This window comes from Mustela lutreola, chromosome 1, assembly GCF_030435805.1.
Source record: "Mustela lutreola isolate mMusLut2 chromosome 1, mMusLut2.pri, whole genome shotgun sequence".
In the NCBI taxonomy this organism is placed as follows: Eukaryota; Metazoa; Chordata; class Mammalia; order Carnivora; family Mustelidae; genus Mustela; species Mustela lutreola.
The window spans coordinates 238434548-238447378 of record NC_081290.1 but is presented as its reverse complement, the minus strand read 5'-3'; the positions used below and the strand labels follow the sequence as shown (position 1 = coordinate 238447378).

Genomic DNA, 12831 nt, shown 5'->3' with positions numbered 1-12831 from the left:
TGGAGCCTGAAACAAAAACGGGAACAATGCAGGAAAACATTGCATGGGCTCATTCCTATGACCTATTAGGAGAAAAGAAGCACATAATCTAAGGGTTCCACCTGGGTCTGTGAAATGTGCTCCTCTGATATGGGATTAGTGGCCTACTGGGCAGCAGACTTCATCCCAGTACATGGTCATTACCTTGGCTCTCACAGATGACATCTTGGGTCCCTTCACATCTCATCTGATCCTTCCCCACCTACTGCTTTCCCTTCCATCCTTGTCAGCAGCTTGAGGGAGGATAAAGCCTTAGAGCCAAAACTGGGTGGTTTGGGCACTGCTGAAATTTGCAGCCACAGCAAAACCTGATAACTTGGTATTAACAGATCATTGCGTCTCTTGTGCATAGACACTTCTGGCTGCCAGGCTTGGGGTTGACCAGATGGCCTGAGTCCACATTAGACCAGCTTCCCCTGCTCTGAGTTTAGAACAGTACGTATCCTACCCCCTGCCCCCCAGAATTTGGTATATCACACTCACCTCTGCTTTTCTCTGCTTCTCCTCCTGCTCTCTCTGCTCCTTCTCCATGCCAACCAGCTTGAGCTTCAGCTCAGAAACTTCAGTCATCAGATCGAGCTTCTGGGTCTCAAGAGATGTGCGGCTTAGCAGCTCCTGCAAGCAAACCCATATCTCAAAATCACAGCCTCCCTGGCAACAAGGCAACTGCAGCTCCATCCAGAGCGCAGAAGGCAATCTCTAAGTTATATGTTGGACAACAGAGTTGAGACTGCTACATGGGAGCCACAGGTCTAGGAGGGATGGACCTGGGCTGCTCCTGGGTCATTCAGAGAGAGCACAGCCCCTGCCACTACCCATTGTGCTCTGAGAAACGATGTGGACTATAGCACTCAAAAAAAAAAAAAAAAAAATGTTTGCCTCTAGAAACCATTATTTCCAAATACAGAAAAAGGGACAGGTTTGCTAAAACAAACAAACAAACAAACAAACAAACAAAAAAACCCCTCATTTTCTCTATCTCTATTTTTACAGCAAACCAACAGGTCCTCTCAATCTAAACAAAACAAACAAACAAACAAATGAAATCAAGCTTACATCATCAACATATTTTTCAAAATCAAGGATTCTAAATCATCTCCTGGGCTCAATGTTTAGCCCACATCCTGAACAAATTTCACTGTAAGAGTTCACTACAATGAGCCTAGGAGGGAGCTAGAGCATACAGCAGATACTCGATGAGTATTTAGTGAATGATTAGAATCTTATGTATGTGATATGGATTTTTCCTAGCCTATGTGGTATTGAGCTTTCTGAGCCACTGAGGGATTAAGTAGGAATCTTTCCTTTTTCTAAGGCCAGGCTAGAGGAGGTTTTAAGACCTGCCGTCACTGGAACAGTAGTAGACAACAGCCTGCCATCGATACATACATGTAATAAGCATAAATAAGACAAAAAACAAAGGTGTTAGACAAAATGCCTGCTGGGAACTACTAGGGATTATGTAGGCCCTCAAAAACCATGAGCATTCCTAACGTCCGGGGCAACACTTCTCCACTGGCAAAAGGCAATGGTCCATAAACCCCCAAATCTGGGCACGTGGTAGATACTGGATACACAGTTCCCAGCTAAAAGATTACAATAGGGCAATTTGGAGACTAACCAGCCAAATGAGCAGCCAGAACAGACACACTATCCTGTCACAGGGTGAACATTTTAGGTTCTCTTGGGCAACCCAACCTTAGTACCAGAAGGGTGATCTACAGCTATGATTTCACATATCCCGAACTGTCCTCAGACCACAAACCAAATCAGGACAGAGATTTAACTGGGAATACAGGATTCCCTAGGCAAAGGCCCTCAGGGTCTCAGAAAGCCATGCTACAAACTATCTATCTGGTAATCTGAGGGGAGGAGTATCAGGAAATTCAGCAAAATGAGCTCACTGAGCACAGGGCGGAAGAGGCCAGCTCTTTCTGTTTCAGCTCAACTTGAAGCCAGTGTACAGGGCAGAGGCAGCAACACTCAGTGCCTGAACTAAAGGGTACTGGTCACGAGGAGTCTTCCAGATAAATATGGGTAACGCTGGAGGGGGGAGGAGAGAAGACACACAGATTCAGTGAGTGCCTCCTCTGTGCCCAACCCCCCTGGGTACTTTGCATACATGCTCTCAATAAACCTTCCTAGTGATGGGATAGTAAATATTATCCTAATTTAACAGATGAGCAACGAGGCTCAGACATTGGCCCGTCTTGGCCGAAGACACATACCGCTCAAAAACAGCAAGGAGAGTCCGTTTTCAAACCAAAGTCTGCTGGATTCCAAAACTCATTTATATTCACTCAGTCAAGGAAACTGCCACTCAAATTGTCAAGATTTTTAAAGATTTTTTTTCATGAGTGAGCACAAGTGTGGTGAGCAATAGAGAGTAGACGCCTGATGAGCAAGAAGCCCCATGTGGGGCTTGAACCCAGGACCTTGGGATCATGACCTAAACTGAAGGCAGACACTTAATCGACTGAGCCACCCAGGCGCACCTCAAATTGCCAAGATGTGGTCGAGCGCACACTTTCTACCAGGGCCTCGTACTAAGACTACCTTAAGATGCGATCTCCCTGACACTACCTACTCACTCCTACCTCCCTCTTACTCCTCCCCCTTCCCCTCGGCCTCCACCATCTCATTCTGTGTTTCTCTCCCCATCCTTTCATATACCTGCTTTGTTCCAAAAATGATTTGAGACTGTTTGAAAAATGAACAATTTGAGTTAAAATGTAAAATCATAGAATTAAAGCAGGTAGGAAAAGAAGTTAAAGCTGGAGCCATCATTGGTAAAAAACAAAAAACAAAAAACAAAAAAACCCACCTACCCTAAAGTTCTGTGGACTCCTAGAGGTGGACCATATTGCCTGTATGAGCTTTTCAGCCACTGAGGCAAAGAGACAGACAAACAACTCTACAAATCAGGGTCCATGAGACAACTGCTTTGGAGCACCAACAACTGAGAAAATATTCTTCCATGAGACTTTAATCATTTACTCGACAAATATGTTTTTAAATATCTACCAGATGTCAAGGCCTAGTGATATGACCGTTAAAAACAAAGCCCACTGAGTGCTTGAGTATCGTAAGCTGCAGTCTGTCTACTAACTAGCATTCATGACACTGCGTTGGTGGGATTCAAAAAAAGCCTCAGAATAGATCTCTCTTGAAAACTAAGAATCTACTCTATTTCTGCTCTTGCCAGAATCCCTCTAGCTGTTTTAATTGGTCATACCAATGTTCCAGCTGATGAGGATAATAGCCTAACTGGTCGTCCTAAAGTTCCAGTAGCCCTTCCAGTTGGTCATGCTGGGGTTCCAATTCGTCACACTAACATTTCACGTGCACATTCCAGTTATTAGCGATTACACTCAAGTCTATCTGTTAGCATATGCCTCTACCTTTCATTACCGTCACCCCTCATCCTGGTCAGTAAGTACTGTCCTACTTCCTGAATTCAAAACCAGCCTTGGACAAGCTCATCCCAGTCAAGATCCACCTCCCATCTCCAGGCTCACATGGCCTCCAGCCACTAGTACATGCTAAATACTCTATCATATGTGTCCTAAGAGGGTTTAACTACCCTACACTCTCAACTGTTCTTTCTCCCTCCAGCATAAACTAAATCCTGACTGGACATCCTACGCCCTAACCTCCCCAGTCATCTCAAGCTCAGTCCACTCCGCTCTGACAAACCAACTTACTGGACAATTTTTCCCTGTTTCTAGACCACTACTGTCCTTACTGATCATCTACACCTGCCCTCCTCTTCTAAGGCAGCGCCATTCGGTTACAGCAATTTCTCCCAGACATCCAGAACCCAAGACAGTCTCCCATTTTCCTCAGGGCTTTTGTGTTTTTTGATCAACAGTTTCTCTACCTAGTTTGGGCACATTCCATTTCCTCTGTAACGTCAACATCCTTGTTTGTTTCTTGTGAGTCTTCCCATATCCACTCTGGCTTCAGCTTTCTTGACCGCAATGCCAATGGGTTTTGCTTCTGCTTTGCCTCAGTTTCTCACCGGGATTATCACAACTTGGCCCTCACCTTTGTCTAGAACGCATTTGTTCTGCTTCTAAAATCTTCAGCTCTGAAATGGTCTCCTTTGGCCACAGTCTACTGACCTTAAATTTTCCCAACTAGTAACTCAAATAATCTTTAATTTCTTCTGTGGGCACTATTTTATCAACTTCCTTAAATAATAATTGCCTCCTTATCCATTCCACAGCTTGAGGTCATTTCAAATGTATCACATTTGCATCAGAAAATTCCTCATCCAGCTCATCCCTGCCCCCAGACCTGAAGTGCATTTGCTTTACCAGAGACCAGTCCATGCCAAACCTCAAAGTCTTCTGTCTATCTTTCTAGTCTCCATGGCCTGAAAACTGCTGCTAAATGACACTTAATGATGCCAGTTGGTTTCCATACAAAGTTATGCTATCTAATGATAGCTGATCTTCCAAGACCACCTGGCACCCTTGCATTTGTCTCTGGTTGGTTCGTCCAAATCTTTCCCATTCTCCTCCAGCCACAAATCCCACTGTTTCTCCCTCTTCTCAAATAACCTCTCCTGTTTAGTGAAAAGATATTTAAAAATAATCTGATCATTCGTTGAATTTATATCCTTTCTATTTCAAAGTTTCCCAGAAACACCTCTTATTCAAATCTCTTAAATCCACGCCTAGAGCAAGCAAGTCCATGTTTCATGTTGAGTTCTTTCACTTTTAAGAACCACTCTGAAGCCCAGTAAGCTTCCAGGTTGCACATAAAAAGCATATTTTCAAGGACACAATGATTCTGGAGTTTGCCCTGGAGTTGCCCCATCTCACCCACCTTCCTGTTGCTGACTATCTCCTGTTCTCCAGACTTCATGCCATCTCCACACAGCTTGATGTCCAAGGCTTCCAAGTTACCTCCCTGGTCAGTCATTAGTGTTTGGCTGTGATCTCAGAGTCCTGGTCCGGTTTCTCCCTCTGAAGGATGCCTACTCACCTGGTCCTATGCTCTCCCTCACCTCTGTCCTGCCTGTGAGGAAGTTCCCACCCAGTCTGTGCTACACTAGGGTAGGACTATTAATCATCCACTCTGACAGGCATTTAATCTCTTTCACCATCAGCTCCCATTCCTCAGGCTATAAGCATGATCAAATTTCTGACATTCAAAAGAACTTTCCCTCTTGACCTTGCCTTCCCCTGAAGCAACCACCATCAACTCCCTTCTGCTCTCGCTAGCCAAATGCATGCTCTCTGTGCACTGTTGGTATGAATGTACTCTCTCTCCAATCCCTCCCTCACCCCTTAACAGCCAAGTTCTAAAAGAAGAATCTACCCTTGCTGCCTCTTCTTCCTCACTTTCACGTCATTTCTCCACAAGATATCTGCATTCCTGCAACCCAGCTTTTGCTTTCAGAAGGTAGCGCACAGAAACAGATCTGGTTCTGGGGACCAATGTCCAAACTTTCAGATACAACCTGTACTTCTCAGCTTTCAACCGTTGATTCTTCACCCACTTAACAGTCTAAGATACTACTTTCCCTCTCATCCTTCCGGTTTTCCTGATCTTTTTCTCTTCCATCCTCCTTTGCTAGCTGCTTTTACTCAGTTTGTGCCTTAAGAAAAAGGTTGTTGGATCCCCATCTCTCATCCTGAAAACTGGAGTTATCTCTGGATCCAGCCTTTTTGTCTGGAGCACCAAGGCAAGGCTTGGTCCCTGCTTGGATCTACAGGGTGGATCTGGCTGGGAATCTCTTGGAATCATGCAGCTACCATAATGTTGGGGACAGGTGAAATGTAGGGAAGGAGGGAGCTAGAGATAAGGGGGAGAGGTTTCATAAGCTGCATTAGCTTCCACTCTCCCAACTGTTTTAAGACAGTGCAAACGAAGAGGAGGAGGTGCTATGTGAGGCAGGTGGTGTTTGTTACTGTGAAGCATCACAGAACTAGGTCATGAAACTTTCAGAAAAAAAAAAACCCCAATGAACAAAAGTATCACTCACCCCTCTCACTTCACCACTACCAGTAACCTCCTCCAGAAGGGCAAATACATCTTTCCCAGAGATGGGAATAAAAGCTTACATCTCAGAGAGAAACGTCATTTCCTTTTTCCAAAGCTCAGTTTGAGACTGGAGCTGATAAAAAAGAAATGGCCTTTCAATTTATTCTCTCCTTAAAGGCCACATCTTGAAGCAATTACTTCCATCTTTAAGTGTGGAACTTGACCCAGGGAGTTACTGACCAATGACAGAGGACTGGAGCCAGACCGGCAATCTGAAACCAGAATGAAAGATTGGGCCATGGAAAGACATGAAAGAAAACATGTGTCCCTTTGCCCTTTGAAGTAAGAGGCCTAGGCAATGCCAAAAAGCTGCTTTTGTGAATAACACTGCTGAGAAGTGCCTGTAGTCAACCTGGGTTCGAGTCCAGACTCGGTCCCCACTAATGAAACCATCCCTCTGAACCTCAGTCCCCTTACCCTGTGAAAGGAGGGGAAAGCACTTACTTCATGCTGTGGTACAAAGACGAGACATCAAAGATAAACTGGAGGAAAGCAGTTATTTCTGCTTCAGAAATCTCCCAGGGGGGTGGGTGGGTGTAGGTTTAGGGAATAACTGGCAAATAACTGGCATTTTCTTCACTTGTGCCTCAAGTGTCCTATCTCCTAAGACAGATCTGTGCTCTCACAGGATCATGTACAGAGCTCTGTTTAATATTCCTTGTGAGACAGAAATACCTCCTTAAAGGTGCTCTTGGGAAATTAGGCAGGTGCTGATGACCCTTGGGAGTGTACTGGACCCATTATCCCACACTCAACTGGGTATCCTGGGCCCCCAATCCCCACACTCAATGTCTTAAAACTGGTGATTTGTGAGATAGCGCTTTTTTTTTTTTTTTAAGATTTGATTTATTTATTTGACAGAGCAAGAGATCACAAGCAGGCAGAGAGACAGGCAGAGAAAGGGGGGGGGGAGCAGGCTCCCTGCTGAGCAGAGAGCCCAACACAGGGCTCGATCCCAGGACCCCGGGATCATGACCTGAGCTGAAGGCAGAGGCTTTAACCCACTGAGCCACCCAGGAGCCCAAGATAACTCTGTTTTTAATGAAACTGAAATAGCCATACTCCACTTCTAAGAGGTGAGCAATGTAGAGCCCATATTGTCATCCCTGTTCTCCATACATAAGAACCCAAGTTTGACGACTTTCCCAGATCAACGGCAAGAGGTGAGTCTATAGAAAGCCATGCCTGCTGACTCCAAATGCCAAAATCTGTCTCTCCAAACCTCACCTAAATGGCAGCCCAGACAATGAGGTTGCCTAAAACCTGGGACTCCAGGTCGGGTGGTAGGACTGAAATTGAGGCTGGTGTTCTTTAACATTACCCCAAAGCTGGAGTGTGTCCTCACAAGGAGGTTTGCATCCTTTCTTCCTCCCCATGTGGCTCCCCTAGCCTGTTTCCTTTTTGACACTGATCCTCTTTTCTGCTCGACACTGACTACATCTGTAAATGGCTAGTCCCTAGAAAGCACTTCATTTCACTGCCAGCTCTGTGTAAAGTCTATTAACCACTACATTGCATCAGCTTCTTCCTTAAGGTCATCATCCTCTGGAGAAAGATCAGAGGCTAAGGAGTGTGCTGGGCAGGACTCTAGAGGCCACTTTAGAAAAAGCCACCAGGGACCTCACTGCTTCAGCAGGCCATGAAGAACCTGCCCTGTAACACAGATTTTGTTGCTAGTCTGAGCTAGCTATGACAAGGAGACTGCTGCTTCATGTCTGTGTTCCTGGGGTGCTAATTCTGGAAAGCCCAGAGTGCAGCCCTCAGAGACACTGCTAGGCAATGCCTTGATCTGCTTAGGAAAGAGAAGGCGAAGGTCAGCCCCTAGGCCCAGACTACCCAGACCTGGGAAAACAAATCCAGTCTGTGGTCTCTCTAAGACCCATTTATAGATTTTTTGGAAAAGGACTCTTTCTAATGGAAAAGGTTCCCTGGGAAATCCATACCTGTTCAGTGAGTCTGAGACCATACCTGAGTAAGTGCTTCCAAGAGGCAGTCCCCAAAGATGCTCACAGCTGCACCCAGAATCTTGCAGAGGGCTGCAGACAAGGATTTGCCCTCAGATGGGTCCATCATCAAAGTGCTGCTCACATGGACCAGCCCTGGTTTGGTCTGTCTAACCCCAAGGTCTTCACGCTCCCTCCCTCTGGAGACCAGATGGATTAATACATAGAAAAAGACAGATGGGAACTGAGAGATCAGCACCCAGCAGGGGTGGGTGAAGCAGTGTGCGGCTCACAAGTTGGATGAGGTGCTAACTCTCTCCCATCTTGGGCTCCTGGAGGGAGGGGAACAAACAGCTGTGGGGAGATGTGGCTTGGTGGGGCTGCTGGAGCCTATGTGAGTAAGCACAGGGCTGGGGCTATGGTGGTTGGGTTTGGGTTCTGAAAGTCCCACAAGCACTCTAGCCAGTAGAGAGGGTGGAGTCTAGAGCAGTGGTTGCTGATTAGAAGTCTGTGGGCCCGGCTTGGCCTGTAGGTATGCGGGATGTGGTCCACATGTAGGTGTTTTTTTCCCCCATTTAAATTAGTTGCCAGTGTTTTTAAAATAGAAAGACTTATCTTTAAATCTGGATTTCCAGGGAAGCTTGGGTGGCTCAGTTGGTCAAGCCGCTGCCTTCAGTTCAAGTCATGATCCCAGGATGCTGGGAGCAATTGAGTCCTGCATCAGGCTCCTTGCTCATCGCGGAGTCTACTTCTCTCTCTGCCTCTGCCTGCCCCTCTATCTGCTTGTGCAAATGCGCGCGCGCGTGCTTGCTCGCGCTCTCTCTCTCTCTCTGACAAATAAATAAATAAATAAAATCTTAAAAAAAAAAATCTGGATTCCCAGCCTTTTGTGAAAAATTAGAGTATCTAACAGCACTGGGCCTACGTGGGCAGTCAGCTCCAGGCAAGTAGCGGCTGCCTCCTGCAGACAAGGCCACTCCATGCACTGGAGAAGTGTGGCCAGGAACAGAGTCCCCAAGGGTGTCAGTGTCAACAGGCAGTTCAGAAGGCTCCACACTGACTGAGAAAGGACCTTGTTCAGAGCCCTTTGGGCCGCGGAGCAAGAGACTGGGCTTGGCTCAGGGCAGGAACAGTCTCTGAGGGCTGGCAAAAAGAGGCAACTGTTTGCCTCCCTTCTCTGCCTCAGGGCTGGGAGTCCTCCTGTTCCTATCACCAGAAGCCAAGAGCCCTGCAGTCCAGGATCTGCCTACCCTCAGTTCCCAGGACACGTGTGTAATGGGGTCCCAGCCCATCCACGACTCCACCTCAGCACTGTGGAGAGTTAGTTAGGTGCCTTTTCAAAGAGCACCAAGCATATTTCAGGAAAGGGTCAGCATGTGCAGCAGATTGTTCAACAGGGGATCTGGAGTGGAGAACTCAAACATCTCCAGCCCAGGTGCCACCAAGACCAGCAGACACATGAGTGGGAGCTGAGGCTCAAATGGGTCCTATGACCAGAACCCAGAATGTGCCAAAAGTGAGTGTTCCACACTCCCTTCATTTTATCCTTGAAAGATGGAAAGAACACAGGGAAAGTGATGAGCATAAAAATAACTTGGTTTAGGGGCGCCTGGGTGGCTCAGTTGGTTAAGCGTCTGCCTTCAGCTCAGGTCATGATCCCAGGGTCCTGGGATTGAGCCCCATATCGAGGCTCTCTACTCAGTGGGGAGTTTGCTTCTCCTTCTCCCTCTGCCCCTCCCCCCTGCTTGTGTGTGCACATGCATGCTCTCTCTCTCTCAAGTAAATAAATAAAATTTAATAAATAATAATAACTTTGGTTAGTTCGGTAAGATCTTTAAACCGGAGAGGTAACAAATAAGACCTACTGCACTTCAAAATCTACCAGGCCACAACATCCAGCTCTGGCACACAGAAACCCCATGCCTGGAACCTCACTCATAACACAAAAAAGATTTAGAATAAATAAGAAATCAAAGGTATCTGAGCTTAAGACTTTTTCAAAAGTCTAAAATCCAGTCTGTGGGCTGATGCTTAGAAGGACAAGACAGCCTGCCCAGGTGGTGCTGGGACTAACATCAGGTCCCCTGGCACAGAGACGCTGACAGGGGGACACAATCTTGAAGAGCAGCCAGGACAGGTGGTCAGGTAGTACAGGCACTACACACAGCTGTTCTCTGACCCCTGACTACGTGGCTACCCACCAGGCACTGTCTTCCTGAAACATCAACCTTCTGACACCTTCCCGGCACGTCTGCCTTCCACATTCAAATCTTCCTGGTCTCTGCCTGGGGTTCTGTAACACTCTATCACCCATCTCCCTCATCTCCATCTCAAATCCACAGCTTACACGGCCTTGACAATCTAGCAGGCTCTCCCATCACTCTTTGTGAAAATGCTTTCCCGCAATTAGAGATCTTTCCATCAGGCTATTTTCTTTCCTGGCCTTCAAAAGAAAGATACTGCTTGAAAAAATAAACTCAATTCAACTCCTACTGAGATTGAGATTTTCAGGGAATAGGATGAGCAAGAGAAATGCATGCAATTTAAATAGAAAAATCAGGGGGCGGCTGGGTGGCTAAGTGGGTTAAAGCCTCTGCTTTTAGCTCAGGTCATGATCTCAGGGTCCTGGGATCGAGCCCCATCCCATCGGGCTCTCTCCTCTGCAGGGAGCCTGCTTCCTCCTCTCTCTGCCTGCCTCTCTGCCTACTTGTGATCTTTGTCTGTGGAATCAGTAAATAAAATCTTTAAAAAATAAATAAATAAATAAATAGAAAAATCAGGGGGCGGCTGGGTGGCTCAGAGGGTTAAGCCTCTGCCTTTGGCTCAGGTCATGATCTCAGGGTTTTGGGGTTGAGCCCCGAACCCGGGCTCTCTGTTCAGTGGGGAGCCTGCTTCCCCCTCTCTCTCTGCCTGCCTCTCTGCCTACTTGTGATCTCTCTATGGCAAATAAATAAATAAAAACTTAAAAAAAAAGAAGAAAAATCAAACAGAGCCAAGAATGTGGTAACTTATTAATCAGAGTTGAAAATAAAGCAAACTAGAGAGCAAACAGCTTCTGAGTTGTTGGAACTAGTTTTTTTTTTTTTTTAAAGACATCTGCATAGAAATACTAACTTTTCTTAAAAAGTTCTTCAAATGTACTCAAAACTAAGAAATACATGGGAACCAAAACATTTATCTTAAGACCAAATGTCAAACTCAAAGCCTGTGTTCATTATCATTCAACCAAGAAAAGACTTGAACGCTGATCGTGACAATAAAAAATGTTAAGAGCTTTGAGGGAAAGATTGAAAGCAGTTATCTGACTGAACCCGTTCATGTTAAGGGACTGTCATTCTTTAAATAATTAGTGAGCACCTTCTAGGTGCCAAGTACTACAGTAGGAGTTACAAAGCATAAACCATGACTGAAGTTCATGTGTCTATTTCCCAAAATAAGTGAAAATGCAAGAATGATTCAAGGACATCAGACTGATCACCTTGATAACTCTCACAAAATTCTAATTAGCTTCTCAACAGTTTCTGAAAAGACTGAATAAAAATTCAACACCCCTTCCTAAAAACAGCAACTCATCATTTTAAATAGGAAAAACTACTTGAGAGTAGAAAAACGATTATTATACTTTGAGCTAAAAAAAAGCTTCTAAGTGATAGTAAAGAAAATCATACAGCAAGACTTAAAAATGGAAAAAACTTCACGCTGATTGGAAGCCTAACAAAATCAGAGGACTAACTCTATCTGTGGTGTGAACAGGGCTTTGTAAATTATACGCACATCTGATGACAACAAGGACCAAAAGGAAACAAGGCACTGAAGAGATTTATTTGAATGGTATGAGAACAGGTCAATTTTTCATTTTGATAACCACTAGATAACATTAACATATTCTTTATGAATTAAATCCTATCAAAGAAGATTACAAGAGTGGGAGGGCAAGAGTGAGATGGGAAGAGGGAGGAGAAAAGCTAACCAGGGGGCCTAGGTGGCTCAGTTGGCTGGGCATCTGCCTTAGGCTAGGTCATCATGGTCCCAGGGGCCTGGCATCCAGCCCTACATCCTTCTGCTCAGCAGAAGCCCACTTCTCCTTCCCCCTGCCTTCTGCTTGTGCTCCCCTGCCTTCTGCTTGTGCTCTCTCTTGCTATCTCCCTCTCTCTCCAATAAATAAAATAAAACCTTAAAAGAAAAAAAGAAAAAGAAAAAAGTGAACTGCCTTTCTAAAATCCCAGATGCCACCCACTGTGAAGCTGTGCCTTGAGAAGAGAAGGGTGACTTGGCCCCTGAACCCGAACCCCTGGGAGAAAGTGCCACCTGGGAATCTGTCTAACCTGCCCAACAGGTTATTCCTCTCAGGCCAGTCCTTCCCTCCCTCTCCTCCCCTGCAACTCTCAGTTCCTGGCTGGTTTCACCTGCTGTATAAACACCGCACATGGAGCAGCCCAGCCCACCTCCAGGCAGGATGGGGAAGTAAGCAGTGAGCGCGGTGACCTGGACACAGAAAGGGACTCCCACAGAAGCGGCTTTAGAACCTGAGGCTTGCGCACGCGCATGCGCCCCCGCCCTCCGCGCCCCCGCCTCCTTACCTGCTGAAGCATCTCTTCAGCAGCATTGAGTTTCACCTGGTGTCCTTCCAGACACACTTCCAGGTCACGGATCTTCTCTCCTTGGGCCTCTACTTGGTCTGTGAGGACACTCACCTGTCCCAAGAAATAAAGCAATGCTGGAGGAGCAGAGACGGCTCACCTGGGGCTGTGAGACCAGGCTGCTGATCCTTACGTAAAGATGGCTTTCCTTTTTG

The 12831-nt window shown here is 46.1% G+C and overlaps 1 protein-coding gene across 10 annotated transcripts in view; it reads right to left on the bottom strand.

Annotated features, from left to right (window-relative positions):
- Positions 1–12831, bottom strand: part of PPFIBP2 (PPFIA binding protein 2) — a 145734-nt gene that overhangs the window by 48743 nt on the left and 84160 nt on the right. For all 10 annotated transcript variants that reach the window (XM_059135023.1, XM_059134988.1, XM_059135005.1 and 7 more), the window contains 2 exons: positions 12617–12730; positions 523–654 (listed from right to left, as the gene is read on the bottom strand). In XM_059135023.1, coding sequence (XP_058991006.1) covers positions 523–654; positions 12617–12730 — 246 coding nt within the window. The remainder of the gene's footprint in view (positions 1–522; positions 655–12616; positions 12731–12831) is intronic.